General features: G+C 32.6%; 1 protein-coding gene across 2 annotated transcripts in view; it reads right to left on the bottom strand.

Moving 5' to 3' along the window:
* Positions 1-7018: 7018 nt before the first annotated feature.
* Positions 7019-17195, bottom strand: part of LOC21407839 — a 12534-nt gene continuing 2357 nt past the window's right edge. Inside the window, exons 2-21 of one of the 2 annotated variants that reach the window (XM_024167733.1) lie at positions 15972-16147; positions 15701-15871; positions 15266-15376; positions 15107-15184; positions 13403-13599; positions 13256-13316; positions 12746-12820; positions 12461-12538; positions 12296-12358; positions 12132-12215; positions 11873-12051; positions 11586-11625; positions 11353-11496; positions 11027-11146; positions 10690-10905; positions 9607-9783; positions 8751-9423; positions 7963-8141; positions 7489-7624; positions 7019-7374 (exon numbers count right to left, since the gene is read on the bottom strand). In XM_024167733.1, the coding sequence (XP_024023501.1) occupies positions 7211-7374; positions 7489-7624; positions 7963-8141; positions 8751-9423; positions 9607-9783; positions 10690-10905; positions 11027-11146; positions 11353-11496; positions 11586-11625; positions 11873-12051; positions 12132-12215; positions 12296-12358; positions 12461-12538; positions 12746-12820; positions 13256-13316; positions 13403-13599; positions 15107-15184; positions 15266-15376; positions 15701-15871; positions 15972-16147 (3122 nt within the window). In that variant the 3' untranslated portion in view covers positions 7019-7210. Of the gene's footprint in view, positions 7375-7488; positions 7625-7962; positions 8142-8750; positions 9424-9606; positions 9784-10689; positions 10906-11026; positions 11147-11352; positions 11497-11585; positions 11626-11872; positions 12052-12131; positions 12216-12295; positions 12359-12460; positions 12539-12745; positions 12821-13255; positions 13317-13402; positions 13600-15106; positions 15377-15700; positions 15872-15971; positions 16148-17195 lie in introns of both variants that reach the window. The other variant, XM_024167732.1, reaches the window with a different exon arrangement.

The raw sequence follows: 17195 nt of genomic DNA on the forward strand, positions 1-17195 counted from the left end.
TTGACCTTTCACCAGCATGGACCGCTAAATGTGATGCGACTATATACATATATATATACCTATCTTTGTGGGGTGTTTTTACCTCACATGAAAGGGAGAAGAGAATGGAAGAATAGTTCTTATAAAATCAGTAGTTAAAATTTAGTGAGATCCCATATAATAGAGGAAATAGGTTAAATTATATTAAAAGATATTTTAGTAATTACATTGATAAGCTTCCTATTACTTAGTTTAGTAACACTACAGATCAAGAAGTGAATTATTTTCTTTTTTTTCACTTTATAGTTGGTAAATAAACTTTAGGAAGCAAATCAATAATTCGCATACAAAGAATAAGCACATACAAAAAAGAAAAATGAAACCTTAAGATGTGAAGTTCAAATCTCTCCACCCCAAATTAAATAAAATATTGTACAAAGAAATGAGGAGTATAATAAACATTCATTTCCATTAAAAACCTTGATTGGATTTATGAAACATTTATTTGTTGTGAGTGGTAGACTGTTTCCTCAAAATAATTCTGCATGTACAAAGTTGTTTACCAAATTTTGAATACTAATTAATTACTAAGTCGTGTGATAACAAATGATATTTGAATTAATATGTAGACCTTATTTAGCTAATTAGATATTGACAAGTATTCCCACATCTATAAGGTATCTAAATTTGATAAATAATTTCAGGGTTTGTAATTAAAATTTTTTCTTTAATGATATTTTGTCTTTCTTCGTAGTGAAAGTTGAACATTGACTGAGAAAGTGTAAGGATTGACATGAATGAAAAATCAAAGATATGAACGTGTAACGATCCAAAATATAGGATATGATTTTTCGGCGCCCTTAAACTAAAGTGTACAAAAAATTGTGAAGTGGTAAGGGTAGTATGGGAACTAAAAGGAATTTTCTTGATCAAAGTACTTCCTTGACCTAGAGATCATATAAGGATTGAGCATTTTTTTATAAATAGATGGTAAACATATATAACAATCTAAAATATAGGGTATAATTTTTTTATGATAGCAAAAAACTAGGTATTAAAAAAATGTTTGTACATGCACTTTTTAGGTATTAAAAAAAACTCTTCTAGGTACACTTGTATAAGATTTTCAATAATATATTATAATTATTCTAATATTTTTAGTTTTGCTTCTCTCATTTAAATGGCTTATAAAAAAAAAATAAAAATAAAAACTTTTACTAAACGAGCCCTAAAAATTTCAAGGACATGGATTTCAATGGAAAATTCACATTTTTCAGAATATGGGAGAATAACATGAGCGAAGTTTAGGATATGATTCTTTTTCTTACTAACGTGGGCGGTCTGTTATTTTTTTCTTTTGTTTTTTTTTTCTATTCCTAAAACACCACTAAGAAAACAACATAAAAAAAATAAAGCAAAAGGAAATTTTTGTGATCATCTGATCACTCTTTTTTTTTTTTTTTGGTAATGAATTGCTTCTTATAATTCTTCTAATTTGTCGAAGGAAAAAAATACACAAAAATCCCCTTAGATGGTCTATAATCAGAATCAAAATACTCACTGAAACAATTAAATTTCTAAAAATACTAACAAAAAGCATTCTCAATTATTTAAATATTATTTTAAATATGAGAGAGGGACTTAGACTATGCGGGGACGGGCTTTGGAAGTTTACAATTAAAAAAATATTAATTAAAAATATTAATCTAAAAAGTTTTAAGATATTCAAATAATTATTTCAATCAAGCAAATAATTTAATTATTTTAAGAGATTTTCAAAAACTTTTAAATTGATTTATTTATTGTATTTAATAAAGGCTTGTTATTATTAAATACAACCCTTTAATAAAGGATTGTATTTAATAAAGATTGAGGAGGGTAATCTTAGTATTTTAAAAAATTTAAAGTATTCCAAATCTGATTTTTTTTTTTTTTTTTAAGTTCTAAATCTGATTTTATAAACACATAATATATTTTGAGCATTTATATAATAAAAAAGTAAAGATGATACTCATTACGAAATATAAAAGGTATTATGAGTATTCTCGAAAAGAAATACTCTTGACCAAATTAAATTTTCCATTTAAGGACAAGTAAACAGGCTCCAATAGCTTTTTGTTCCGCATAAGACATATGTGCGCCTCTCAAGTCTCATGGTCATGTCTCGTGGCTGCTTGTGGACTCTATAGTAGTTTTATTTATTTTTTTCTTTTTTTTGAATTTTTTTTAAGAATGTATTCAATTGTATACATATACATATATATATATATATATTATTTTTTGAAGGGAAATTATTCAACTGTATATGGTACTTGTACTAAGGCTTTCTTTTTTCTTAAACCGTGCTAACAATAGCGATTGGCACCTCATGAATCATGAAAGAAAGAGCTAATAATGAATCAATTGATTAATTATTAATTAATTTTAGTTCATTAATAATTAATATTAATTAATATCGAAGAATCACTAAGGTAATTAGTGATAAATTAAAAATCAGTGATAGACCGCTATTACTGCTAAGTCAATCAACATAAATTAGTCACCCAGTTATGACCAATAAATTAATAAAACAAAACGGTTATTTCACTAATTTTAGAAAATTTCAGTCATTTATAAAAAGAAAAATCTCTAAAAAAACGGACATTTAGCTCTATCGCTCTAAAAAAAAGGTTATTAGCACTCTAGTTCCTAAAATAGAGTTGTTTTAGTCCCCATATTTTTAGTTTTGTATATTGCTTTTTGGATCATTTATGTTTTGACACACTACATTAACGATGGATTTTTATAATTTAACAAAATAATCATGTATCGATATAGTGATAATTTCAAATTGTACACAAAGAGTTATATTCTCTTTGCTACTATATATTAAAATCTATTAGAAATTAAAATACAACATTTTGCCATTACTGTAATTATTTATGTAAAATTTCCGAGAGACAAGAATGTCATTATTTATGTTTAATATTTAATATTGTTCGTCAATTTTAGTCTCAAGACCAAATCTACAAAAATAAAAGGAGTAATCTACCAAATTAAGAATTTAAGGTCAAAATTATTACAATGCACATAATGAACATTTAAAAATGAGTAAATGATAAGGCGGAATGAGCTTCTTTCAAAATAAGTGGGCCCGTCAGGATGAATTGGGATTATTTTAAAATACAATAATGAAAATAAATGGGCAAAATTCTCTTACCTTGTGTTTTTCCTCCAAAAAAACAAAAAAAAAAAAAACTTTAGTACTTAAAGTTTCATTTCCTTTATACCCTTGTATCTTTTCGAAAGTTGGGAAAAAATCTGGAAAATATCGTTTATTTGATATTTAGATACAAGAGTAATATTTACTAATGTGACGTTTGGTAATGAGATTCGTACTCTGATTCGAATCATGGTTCATAGTTTGTTACAGTGTTTTCTCTCACAAAAAATACACGTAAATAAAAAATGATTTTAATCTCATGATTTTAATACATGAACCAAACGTCTTTTTATATTTTTTTTCTCTTTTTTTTTTGTTAATTTGGACCATTTAAATGAAAATTAGAAAAATGGCATTAAAAAAATACATTTTATGTCCAAACATATCAAAGTTTTTTTTTTTTTTTTTTTGGAAAAGTGCTTGGTTTGAAAGTAATTTTATTCCCAACTAATTAAACATCACTTGCATGCATTTGAACCATGAGGATGAGACAAGGCGTGTTTAATATGGTTTTATCCAAGCATGACCCCCTCAAAGACATGCATGTGAAGCCCACATGTAGTGGTACGGATCAGGGAGACTGACCAAGACAGCCATATCTTGGTGCAGACTCTAGTAGTATAATACCCAAAACCCAAACATAACTATTTAGTTCTACACTCTTTGTTTTCTCTCTCTCTCTCTCTCTCTCTCTCTCTCTCTCTCTCTCTCCAAAAATTTGATCATTATATTAACATGCTCCTCCAAAACCCAACCATTTCCCCCCCTGATCATGTAATGGTTTCCTTGTGTTTCCTTCTACAATTTAAGCTTACTGTATCATTAATATGACTACATACACAAATGAATCTACGTGTGATCAAGTTGAGATTACTTGTTTTTATGGATAATGTATATTTCTAAATGTTATTACATCCGATTAAAATGACATTAATATATATACACAAAACTGGCAAAATCTCTTGAGGGGGAAAAAAAAAGAAAAAACTAACGGGATTTAGTACAAATTTAGGGGTTGTTCTTTTGTAACAAAACTCAGAAAAAATTTGAACTTGAGTTACAACTTTATTAAGTTCATGTTTTTTTGTAAAATTTAAATTCGAGTTTGAACTCGAGTTTGAGGTTAAACTCGAGTTCAAGTTTTCCCTTCAACTCGAGTTCATAAACTCGAACTCAATTAATGAACAATATTTTTTCTATTCTTAAAAATACCATCACTTTTTTGTTTTAATTCTGATTGATATGATTTTTTTTATGCATTCACAACGAAAAGACGAATAAAACCCCACTCATATACCCTATTAAAATTTTTCATCACCATTGAGTTTTATTGAAATACTATCTAAATACAAATTTAAGTTTTGACTCACCCAAACACAAACTCAAAAAGATTCTCAATTCAAATCATAACTCAAATGTTTACATCCAAATACAAATTCAAGTTACAACTTCAACTCAAATTATAACTCAAACTCAACTCAAGATCATCACTCAAGTCACCCTAACTCAAAAATACAAAAAAAAATAACCTCTTAGTTTTGAAAAATAAAAATATATTAGTAAGATATTCTTATCATAAAATTTTTCATGCTTAATGGATAAAATTACTCACGTAAAGATAACCTTAAAAACTCGTTTATATATATATATATATATATTTTTTTTTTTTTTTGAGAAAAAGTCTACATTAATGTAGAGGTGATAGGTAATGCCGTTGATTTTAATCATGAGTTTGACAGTGACATTCACTCGTTCCGAAGAAACATGTTATTGTTATGTTAATATTATCCAAATTGAGTGCCTCAAGGAAGCATAGGTTCAATGGCACATGATCCTCCTAGTTTATTGCGTTATAACTTGTAAAATAATGAAGGACGGCCATATTTGCAAAGATTAGAAGAAAGGAACTTTCAAGGTCAAAGTCTAATCACGTCTCTTGAACTCCTAAAAGCCCTCAATTCTTGTTTCATTTTGGAGATTAAAAATGATCTTTTTATAATAGACTATCTTTTTGTTACGAGGTCATTCTAAATATTAGATGAGGTAGAAATTAAATTGAAATATAAAAAAGTATGCAAAATTAACGAGATTAATGAAAAGTTGACAATTTACACAAGTGCAAAATACCGTTAAAAATTTAACGAGTTCTTTTAAATCATCATATCATCGTATAGTAAAAGTGTATAGTCTTTAGAGCATCATATATTTATTAAATAACTCTAGCATATTTATTTACTTTATTAACTCTATTATAATTTTAATGTGATATGATGATTTAAACTTGTGCGCGGTAATTTATGCAACCATTTTTTTTTTATTGTGCCACGCAATTTTGTTAGGAACTTAAAACCCGTTGATGGTTTCTTTCCAAAGCGAGCTTATATTTATCCTTTTGGCATATTCTTAATGTCTTATGTCTCTGAAAAACTACAATTTTGTGTGTTTCACACAAGGAAATGTGACAGTGCATCCCCCTTTGCTTCCATTGAATTTGTGATTTGTGAATATTTAATACTTCTCTTGTCCGTAATTATCATAGGTGCTCTTTGCTTTTTATTTTTTTTAATCTGGTTGATTCTACCCACATGGCTAACAAACTGACAGTTTTATCAGTGATGAATGATTATTATTGTTGTTGCTCTTATTATTATTACTTTTTCAACATTTATAAAATAATGATAATAATAATATATTGTTATTATTATTTTGTTTACCCTCGTTCTGATAGAACATATAAACAAGACATAAGAATGGTTTTCAAATAAAAATGACTCGTTTGCATGATTGATGAGTGGTTTGCACATGCGGACAGTTTGCATGTTTGGACATCCGAATTATCAAAGTCTTTTTCTCCATCATTTTCTTTTTAAGAGTTTCTCTAATAAAATTAGAAAAATAAAAATTTTAATAAGACAAAAAAAATAAATTATTGATAGTTTTTTATTTTTTTCAACCGTTAAATCAACATTAAAAACTGTTTATTCTACATATTTTTATAATTTAATATGATTTTAACTAGATTCAACAGTCATAAATTAAGTCCTAAAAGCCTACGGGAGAAATCCATTTTCTTGGCTTTATTTCTTTTGGTAAGAACCACTTAACAATGAAGTGGGAACAGAATTAAATACTATGATTGTAAAGCAAGGGAGAGGGACCGACTATGAGCCAAGCCAAACTCAGAAAAGAAGAAAGAAAATATGGAGATTGGATCAGATCCTTTCAGCAAATTTAGTTGTTTAGTTGAGGGATTCATATCCCGATTTAAATCATAATTCATAGTTCGTTATAGTATTTTTTCTCATAAAAAATACACGTAAATCAAAAATCATTGTAATATATGAACCAAACGTCTCAATTCTGCCAAGTGCAAAGGAAACTATACGGACGTCGGCCATAACTAACAGGAATTGCAAGGAAAGTCAAAATGTTCAAAACAAAACCACCGCCTAATTAATTTAGAGGAAAGAGAAACGAAGTTAAAGAAAAACCAAAACAGAAACAAAAGCACAAAAATCAGGCTCTTTATATTGTAAAAGAGTCTAACTAATACTGCGTGTTTCTACATATTAATTTATAAAAATGTAACAAAAAAAGTATACGAAACTGTTTAAAATAATACATCAAAAAATTCTCAAAAATAATTAAATTACAATAAACGGAATCGTAAACCAAGTGGCTCCCCATACCTCGACTTTCAGGCTTTAGGGTTGTCTCTTAAAGCCAGAGCAAGTGGACCCAGTCTCCTAAATATTAGATGTTTGTTCATTTGCTTCAATCACAATCAGTTCATAGCCATTTGCTTGCCTTCATTTTAACCCTTAAAGCACAATGTGGAATAAATAAAAACAATTCTACAGGTAAGAGTCTTGACAAACTTTTCAACAATGATATAATAATCCCACAATATGAGTTATGAAGCAGACTAATTGAAACATTTGAATCTGGACGAATTATATACACAAAATAATGCCTGACGGAGGCAAAGTTATAAATCAATTTCAGAAATATAATGAGAATATCTGTCACTCAATTGGACATTGAATGTTGAAAAAATAAGTCATATTCAGGGAAGGCGTCTAGAAAACTTGACATGAGCTGGGGTTCAACTGTCTGTCCTTGTTGGAGAACGCGGTGAAATCTCTCCAATAGTGACTGCACAACTCTTTGAGGATCTATATCTTCCAAACAACCTGTAACCGTGTAACACAATATGAGAAGATCTACTCAATTCAAGTTACTATGATAGGAAAACAAAAAATTAATGGAAGAAAAAAAAAAAAAAAACGTCAAGAAAGGAGGCCTACCCAATTCAATTACATGATCTTGATCTTCTACATCACCCTCTTCAATAATTGTACCATCTTGCAACGCAGCAGCTGCTTTGGCATACCTATTGAGAAACTCTTCTTCGGTTTCTTCGTGTTCATCCGCGTCAGAATCCTTCAACAGACAAATCAATATTTGTGATTAAAGAAAAGTTAACTTTCCAAGATTCAGCTGCATGGGACAATAAAGCAAAGTGGGCAAAGCCAAATCCCAATAAAACAGTGACTTTTACTTTCCATTTGTCTTGTATATTCTCGTTAGAGTTAAACACTACATAACTATTTCTAGCCAAAGTTACCTAGAATTAGGAATGAATTCAAGGTGTCAGTTTCAAGGTGTCAGCTCTTGACAAATACATCCGCCTACTTTGTGCTTTTTAGGCTTGTTTTTGGTGGTTCTTGTAATTTATAAAGAAACACGCATTTTTAAAATGAATTTATTTCTAGTCAAACCTCCTCATCGTCTTCAGTTTCATCATCATTGTCCTCATCACTTTCGGCCTCTTCTTCAACATCGTCCTCTTCTTGCATTTCTTTTAATCGAACAGATGCCTCCAGCAACAAAGTATACAGACCCCCACACGGTTTCCCTACTTGCAAGAGCTGTTCAATTACCTTGACCAGGGCCATCACTAAGAACCATAACCAACAATCAGGGATGTCATAAGTTTCAAATATTTGGGCCCAAAATACTCTGTGCCAGACAGTGGAATAGTAGATCAATTGTCTCAGGGAAAGACAATTTGCTTTCTACATAATTAAGCTTTCAGTTTATTCTAAACATACTGTTGATAGTCTTCCATAGTTTCTATAATCAACTGCAACAGATTTAGATGATAACATGAAACTAGTAATGAGGAAAATAGTAACCCATAGAAATCTCAAAACCGCAGTCCACTTAGGGAAGTGGAAACGGTCCCAAGGTACAGTACAGAAAAAGGAAACCTCTATCAAATTAATTGTACAACGTACAATGATTAGCTACCTTTTCAACTGAAGCTCAAAGTCAAAAATCAAATGAACTAAAAAATCAAAAGGGGTTGTATCCTTTAGCCTCGCTAACAATTAAAGAAAGTTATTATTTAAAAAGAGGTGACTCGTTTTTATGAAATGCAGCAACAGATGCAAGATAGCAGCAAATACTCTGAGAGGCAATCAGCCAGAAATTTAGTTTATCACTTGATATGGTTATAAAGAAAACTAACTTAGGTTTCACATGAGCCAGGAAGTGAGCTACTTACCTATCAATTTTATCTCAGACTCCATTGTCAGACCGGGTTCATAAGAACTAGAACAGACATATTGCAATGCAGAGATCCAGATTGTGAAGCCTCCATTTTCATCTTTGTCCAATATTCTCTCTACGAGTTCAGGATAACACAAATAGCATGATGTTATGGCAAGCAACAGAGGCTTCCAGAGTGGACAAGGTTTACTCCGAATTTCTTTAAAACGAGAAAATGCAGCCCTAGAAAAAGTAATCGCCAATGACTGTTTTATGTCCTCAGTTTCAGTTGAGTAACTGGGGACATGTAGAAGCATATGGACACAAGAGCAAGCCCTCCATGTTGCAGATGGATATTGTCGAATGGCTTCACTTACAAAAGCACCAACTCCTTCGATTATGGAACGTCCAGGCACAGGGGGAGTTGGAGGAGATGACACTGGTCTTGCAATAAATTCTTTCAATCCCAATTTTTTTTGGAGATCAACAACTTCCTGAATGCAGTCAAAGACTGACATATCCTCCGACTCCTCCCACGCATGCCAATCCGCAACCATATCAGCCCAAACTAATAATAACTCAGATATCTTAAGCTCCTGAATTTCATTGCTTTCGGTAACAGATAGCATGGTGGACCGCAATAGAGTTGATGCATCATCTATGCAAGATGGATTAGAACCCTCAACTTCCTGATCCACACCACACTCATTGAGGAAACAATTAGTAATTAATAAGAAACCCAAAAAGTTTATCTTTTCTTTTGTTTTCAATGAAAGTTTCCCCTTCTTATAAAGGGGAAAATATTTATCAATATGGAATCCAAAAAGTAGAGCTGATTAACATAATAAATGCAGAGTTATTTGTTCTCTAACCAATGGATGCATGGGTGATAGCCAAGCCTGTTGCAAAAGCACAGAAAATGCTCTACCAACAGCTGCTCGACCGGATGCCCACTTTTCACTAGATTCGTTCTGCTCACGATCTTCGGAAAGAAAATTCTCCCAAGATTGAGCCATCACTGCTAATGCTCCAAAGCCCTTTTCAACCATCTACCAACAAAACAGTCAATTTATTAACCGTGCTAATCTTCACTTATTTTGCTACAAGTCAACATTGGAAAAATTAAAACCACAATAGCATTCTAAAACTTTTTACCAAAACAATATATGTCCTCTCTGTAAATATTAGATAACCAATTAACTGCTTATCAACTAAGCAAATAATTCGGAAGAAAAGAGGAAATATACTGCATAAGTTTATATCGGACAAGCAATAAATACAAGATGTTACTAGATTAGGATGCCAATAATCATGACCGTCAAGTCTTAGTAAAGTCTGTCTCTTGAAAACCATTAGATCTTGACATAGCAGAATGCAACTGGCAAGTAATTCGTGTTATGTTTTTCACTCAAAAGTTGATGAGCCAAAATTTTTATTCAGGCATGTTAGGGACCTAATAGCTAGTTAGTTCTATGGTTTTGTTAGTTGTTTCTATTATTTCAATAGTCTTTTAGTAATATAAATAGGGGGTTTAGGGCTGGAGAGGGTTGTGATTAGACTTGTGTGGAATTTGGGAAACACTTGGGAGAGTTGGTGGTCTCTCGAATACCACCGTGTTTAAACTCCAGACTATCCGTTTAATTTCCTTGTTTCTGGCTGTGTTTGTGTGCTGGTTTGGTGTGCTGATCAATAAAATACCTCCGATTCCATTTCCTTTAATTTGCTCTTGAAAAGTTGGATTTGAGACTTGTTTTAGGGCTGTTTGGCTGTGTTAGGGCAGATACCTAACAAGGCATCTTATAGTACTCCATCTTTTAGGCAGTGGAAAGGTCAAAACCTATTTGGCTAACATGTTATGAAATCTTTTTTTTTTTTTTTGAATAAATAATGGGCCTACTTAAAAAAAAAAAAAAAAAAAAAAAAAAACTGCGAGCGCCTTGTAGAGATATGCATACTTGTGGCCAAGGCTCCAGATTAGCAGGTATACACTTAGAAATTGCAGCAACCAATGACGAAGCAATAGATGGGATATGAACTGCAACATTTTCATTTCCTGCCTCCACAATAGAACTGAGAAGCTGAAACAATACGGAGCTATCTTCATCATCAATACCAATCCTACCAATCACAGCTTGAAGAAGAGGAAGCCAATCAGGTGGCATGTAATCATTCTGTAGCCAGAAAACAAAATACCAGGTTATAAGAATAATAACATTAGTATAGGTTACTAGGGTTCAACAAAAGGATTGGTTTTGCCGATCAAAAAACAAAAGGATAGGTTTTCAGACGTACTTCAAGAAGCTCTGCAATTGCCCCAGCAGCAGAAACACGGACAGGGTAACAAGAAGTATCCCCATTATCTGGCATAATCAACGCGCTGAGCAACGAAGAGTATACATCTGCACTCATCTCCTGTAAATGAGATAAAAAAGTATTTCCTAGATTATCTGAGACAAAAAAATCAGTTTCCAAGAGTGTATACTGTAAACAAATAAGAAAATGCAGCAAGCAAATATGATATATAGAAAGTGAATTCCTAAACTGCTTATTTTGCATGAAAGGAACGACTAAGATGATTAGATATCCATATGTTCAAATTTCAAAATAAAGTATCTTACTTCAGGCAGACAGGAAGCTAACTCTCCAAGTACCCAGTTCGCAGGAGCAATTAAGTATGGTAGGCACACTGACGATTTATACAAGGGTAGTAGCCTTGTCTTAACCAGAGTTGTAGTATATCTAGGCTCTTGCTCCCTGAGAAACTGCAAGGTGTGATACCAGATATGCAACAAAGATTAAAATTGAAACGTATTTCACCAGAGACTGAATCAACAGGTTGATAAATCCTTACATCTAGCAGGCCACCATATCCCATTAGAACACCGAAATAACTGTTACGGAAGCCACAGTAAGATAGGAGATTAGAAGAACACATGAAAAATACAGTGACTGCAACATTCAAGGGAGCAGTTTCATTATCAGATTATCTGATCATTCCGAGAAACTTTTTGGCATGGAAAATTGATCCCAATATCACATTGTTTCAGTGGAGATCAGCTGTTTATAATTTCCAGTTTTACAAGAAAACATAAATTAATATCAAATTATCCAAAACCAAAAAACATCTTTTCAACTCACTTGCTCAAAATTTCAGTTTCAGTTCCAATAGCTTCAAATGGAATAGGAAACTTTGAGAGAAATGGAAGAACCAAGAGTTCTCCAATGGAGCACCGTCGACTATTACCCTTGTTCTTTTCACCTTTTTTCCGTTTCGATGAAGCTAAGGAACCATTGCTAGATGTTCCCATTGGAGGACCCTATGCGCACTAAACCCAGTGAAAAACAGTACAATAGTATATGGCCATAGATATATTGAGAAACACGACAAAGGAGAAACCTTTGACAATGAAATAACACCAAGTAAATTAATTGCACTTTTTCTGGCTGTAAACAGATCCTCCCTCCATCCAGACACTTCGTCCTGTATACAAAACAGATGTTAAAATAATCCCCAATTAATAGTGAATGAATTCCATATCAAATCAGCATTAACTTGCATACAATGTCAGATGGAAGATTCTTCCTTATGAACTCATCTGCATCTTCTTCCCACTCTGAGATATCCTGTTACAGGCATTTGACATTGAGTACAGGAAATTAATAACTTGAGAAATTTTGATCAACTGATGAACAGGTATCACATTCATTTTCTTTTAGAATATTTACCTTTTCATTCATTACCAGCGCTGGAAAAATCGCAGAATCCAACAGTGATGAAAAATAGGGTGAAACCAACCTCCATCCCTGTTTCCAAATGAAAATGAGCAGAGAGAAAATACTGTGCATTCTGTCCAACCAATGGATCCGCATCCACAAAATAATTTGGACTTTTATGACCAACCATTTATGTTCATTAATTTTCACTTAAAAAAAATTAAGAAACAAACAAATTCAAGTAATATTCAGATATTATCATTCTGTATATTAAAAGTTTTGAATTAAATAACTTACAGGGCCTGTCTCCAGAACACGTGAAATCACATCGAAACCTAATGAAACAATCCTCTCTGATAAAAACTCAAGCTTCTGCATACACAATCACACTGTTCAGAATCTAGTATGACCCCAGAGAAACAAATTAGATCTCCTCCTTTAATGTGAACGAGGATAGTAGAATAAAAATCATACAGAGTGAGAGGAGTCCAAAATATTTCAAATACCTAACAATTGTGACAACAACACCAATTATGGAAGCAACTAACAAAAGATAAGAGCTTTCCTCTAAAAAAATACTGTGAAAAAAAAAATTAAAAAAAAAAAGCAAAACAGCACCCTATTTCTTACAAAAAGGAGCCCAGTTCAAACCAAGTCAGACAAAGAAAAGCTCCCAAACTCGTTCTTCCCGTGAACCCAAAGAGCTACCCAATATATCTCAAATTATAACTTAAAGAGACTTTCATATAACAATAGTGCCTGTTGACCTCAAACAAAAGTCACTTAACAAATGCAATTAAGACTTACACCGGCACTTTTACTATATTTGACTATGCTTAATGCACTGTTTATCATGTCCGGCATTAACCTGAAAACAGAAGAGAAGAGAAAACATGAGCAAAAAGAAGAACAATTTTAATTCAAGGAAGGCATACATCAAACTGCATGTACTACTTGTCAGAATACTTCCGGTGCCGAGTAACTAGAGCACAAAAAATTTGCAAACTTCTCTTCCCAGTCTTTAGCCTCATCAAGTGCTCATTTCCAGTGGTAACCACAGAATCCAAAATCAGAGAACCAAGAATGTCAATTAGATCACGGCACAAGGTGGGCAGAAGAGGAGCTAAAGCAGATGGCATATGAGACCTCACCTACGAAAGCAGCAGTACTTCAACAACCACCCCAGAAGCATAAGGGGGGAAAGAGAAACAGGAAAGAAAAAAGAAAAAAAAAAAAAAAAAAACTAATAACAAGCATCAGAGAGTTCTACCACAGTTGTAGCATAATTTTCCATCTGAAAAAAAAAACGATAAAATCATTTTGTCTCTAGTATAAGGAAAGATCTCATGCGTATCCTATTTTTTAATAATATTAAAATGGTACCTCCAAGATTCAAAAAAAAGGTTTTTTTTGGTACCCTAAACCCAATTTTTAGTACCTAAAATGTCAATTGTGTTCTTACCACTATTTTTTCAATAAATGGGTCGAAATAGCATTATAATTCAAAGAAAAATTAATAATACAAAAAGTAACCGTATTTACACTAATTTTGGGCTCGCTACGATCAACTTCAGCCCATTTTTTAGAAGAGAAAACAAAAACAAAAAAAAAGAAACCCACAAAGTTCTCTTTTTTTTTTTTGGGCCATGGAATCTGTTCAAAGGATCCTGCATCACAAAAAATGATATCGCTTTTTTTTTTTTTTGAATAATATTGGGGCTGTTTGGTTACAGGTTTACTGGTTTTTTTTTTTCCGAATTATAATCTTATTTCGACCCATTTAATGAAAAAATAGTAGTAAGGGCACAATTGACATTTGAGGTGCCAAAAATAGGGACATATTATTAAAAAGATAAGGTACCCGTGAGATGTTTCGTTGTACTAAAGGGTACCAAAATGATTTTATCCCTTAAAAAAAAGGTTAAAGAGAGGGGATCTAAAAGCAGCCATTGCCTTCAGTTCATAGAAAATAATCAACATTTAGCAATCATGAACTCAGACCAACACCATCAAAACTAATATTAGCCCACCTTCTATAAGCTTAAGCTTTTGGGAGTACCAGTAGATTAATATAGTATAAGAGAAGAGGGTTCTAACTTCAAGCCCTCCAAAAATTGTCACATGTATCAGGTCTTTAACATGTTTTTAGGCTTATACCTCAATATTCGTATATTGGACCTGTCAAATTGATATTTGCCCCAATAATTCCCATTGTTTAGCTAATAATTGAGGGAGAGTGTTAGAATATTAAAAATAAGGTTACCCACCTCCTAATAGCTTAAGCTTTTGGGAGAATTGTTAACTAACAAGCTGCATTCTGAAATAGTGTAATTAAGTGTAAGCAACTTACCTAAATGGTTAACAGAAGTGCATATATTTCAGAATAAACTTATAGCATAATCGATAATAACCACTTTCGGTACTTGTTTCTAATTTAGTTCCTTTTGCAAGGACCCTACATTACTTCCCTTTTATGATGCTTGCAACATATCTGTACGTGTCACATAGATTGTCCAGCTAGGCTAGAACTGTGGTCAGTTGTTGATACTAATTATGACTTAATCAGTAAGATATCACACGTATAGCTGGGAACTTGTGAATATTTACATGCCTTCCCAATCAGGATTGAGAGAGGAGAGAGAAAGTAGCGTTACTTACAGCAAAGTATATGCATTTGCATACAAGAAGAAGCGTCTTCTCTATTTCCAATTCTCCTGTACTATTGGTTTTAGAAACCTGTTTGAAAGAGTACAAAACCCATATGAATGTCAGTAGTAAGAGAGGAGCTGGTACAATGTGAGAAAGAGAAATGACAACCTTTTCAACGTATTGATGAAATACAGCAAACAAGGGCACAAGGATTTCTTTTGCAATTAAGTCCAGCTGCATTGGTACAGGCTCCTTGGCAACTTTAGGATCCAAAAAGTACTGCCATGAAATGTAAGCACGAACCGAATGAGAGACCACTGAACAATATCATGTCAGATATAATACTATATCAGCCTAACAAAATTTTCTTCAAACAAGAATTCAGATATGATTACTAAACATATTCGTAAGAGCCTAGGAGGAGTTGTTACAACAAATAATTTGGTAAATCGTAAGCTGAAATGTGAGGTCTGTCTGAGATTATCTTTAGTGTTATTTGAAAACTACAGTGACGGATTTCCTAAATACACGCCTTCAATACTCTTTCTGTCTTTCAACCAAAAACAACTTAGATCTTCCATAGAAAGACAAGAAGTGCAGTACCTGGAAAGGCCTAAGAAGTGCATGAAGAACCGTGAGGGAATTGAAGGTATTCCATTGAGACTCTGCACCAATGTTAAAAAGATGACTATTTTGGATAGCATATTTCAGGTCAGGGACGAGTTCCGGCCAGGAATTCTTCTTAACAACCTCAACTGATACAATAATTTGGAACTGGAAACACATAACAGCATTACAGAAAATATTAAGCTATGATGATGAAGCAAATTCTATATGCGCATGAAACAAGAAATGGCCATCAAAAAGAGCGTACCACTTCGATCAAAACTTTCAGCACTGCTGGCTCGACTTGTAGCAAAGCACGCAGGAGCTGGTCCTTGAACTCCTTGCTGATTTTCAAATGCGGAGCACCATCATCATCAACATTTCGCCTCGTGAAGTTCTTAAGGTATGTGGCTGCAGCAATCTTTTGACCATGATTCTCACCTTCTACATAATTAACAAGTAAAAAGGCCACTTGGCATCAACTCTTTTTCTTGATAAGAAAAACGATTCATTAATGAAAATCAGATGCAAAAAAGGGGATAACATATCCTTACTAGGCAAAAAACAAAGCAAAAACAAAACAAAAGCATTCAATTAATTGCCTATTACATCTCTCCAATTCAAAACTACCAAAGAAAAAGGAAAACCCTTGAAAACTTTGTCAGACGAAACCCATAATGAGGCTTAACCAATAGGAAAAGTTGCACATCAGAATTTTTAGTTACGAAATCGTAACATGGCCTCAACACTGAAGAGAGTTGTTCATAATTTAGTCAACTTTGAGATTTAGTCAATTTTAATTTTAAATTTAAAGTTATGCTTGTCTTTTAGAATTTATTTGAGATTTGAGATTATGTTTATCTCTTTGGAATATTTAAAATTTTAAGAATTAGATTTGTTTTAGGATTTGGCTTCTATAAATAGGGCACTTATGCTATGTTTATTTTGTTTATTTTGAGGGTTGATAATGGGTTCGAACCACCTCATGGGCACCTACATGACAAAAGTCTACCTGCCTTTCGAAAATTGTAGGGTTTAGCGGAAGGCTCCAGTTTCTAACTTGGCCTCACAAAGTGGGTTTCGGGGAGTTCTGGGCATCAAAAAAATTTTGAGAGTTGATAATTGACTACGAATATTGAGTTTCTGGTTTCATCCATTTGAATTCTTGTTCTTCTCTTTAATACTCTATTTCTCTCATCTGGTAATATTTTTATATGGTTGTTCTTCTCTATCTTGTGGTTCTTTCTCTTCTTGACTTTCTCTTTTCTATCTAAATTCTACCTCTTCTTTCTTTCCTTTCCTTTTAACCTAATATAGTCTTACATCAATTGGTATCAGAGTTTAATCGGCTTTTGGTTCCTCTACTAAAACCATACAAATAAACAAAACCTATTTTCATGTATGTCGTTCATCCCCGTGCACCTCTACCGCCTCAACCGGATGCCGCCATCTTCTAGCTGCACCTGCCCCACATGCCAGCCACCACTCTTTC

The sequence above is a fragment of the Morus notabilis genome, unplaced genomic scaffold, assembly GCF_000414095.1.
Source record: "Morus notabilis unplaced genomic scaffold, ASM41409v2 Scaffold172, whole genome shotgun sequence".
In the NCBI taxonomy this organism is placed as follows: Eukaryota; Viridiplantae; Streptophyta; class Magnoliopsida; order Rosales; family Moraceae; genus Morus; species Morus notabilis.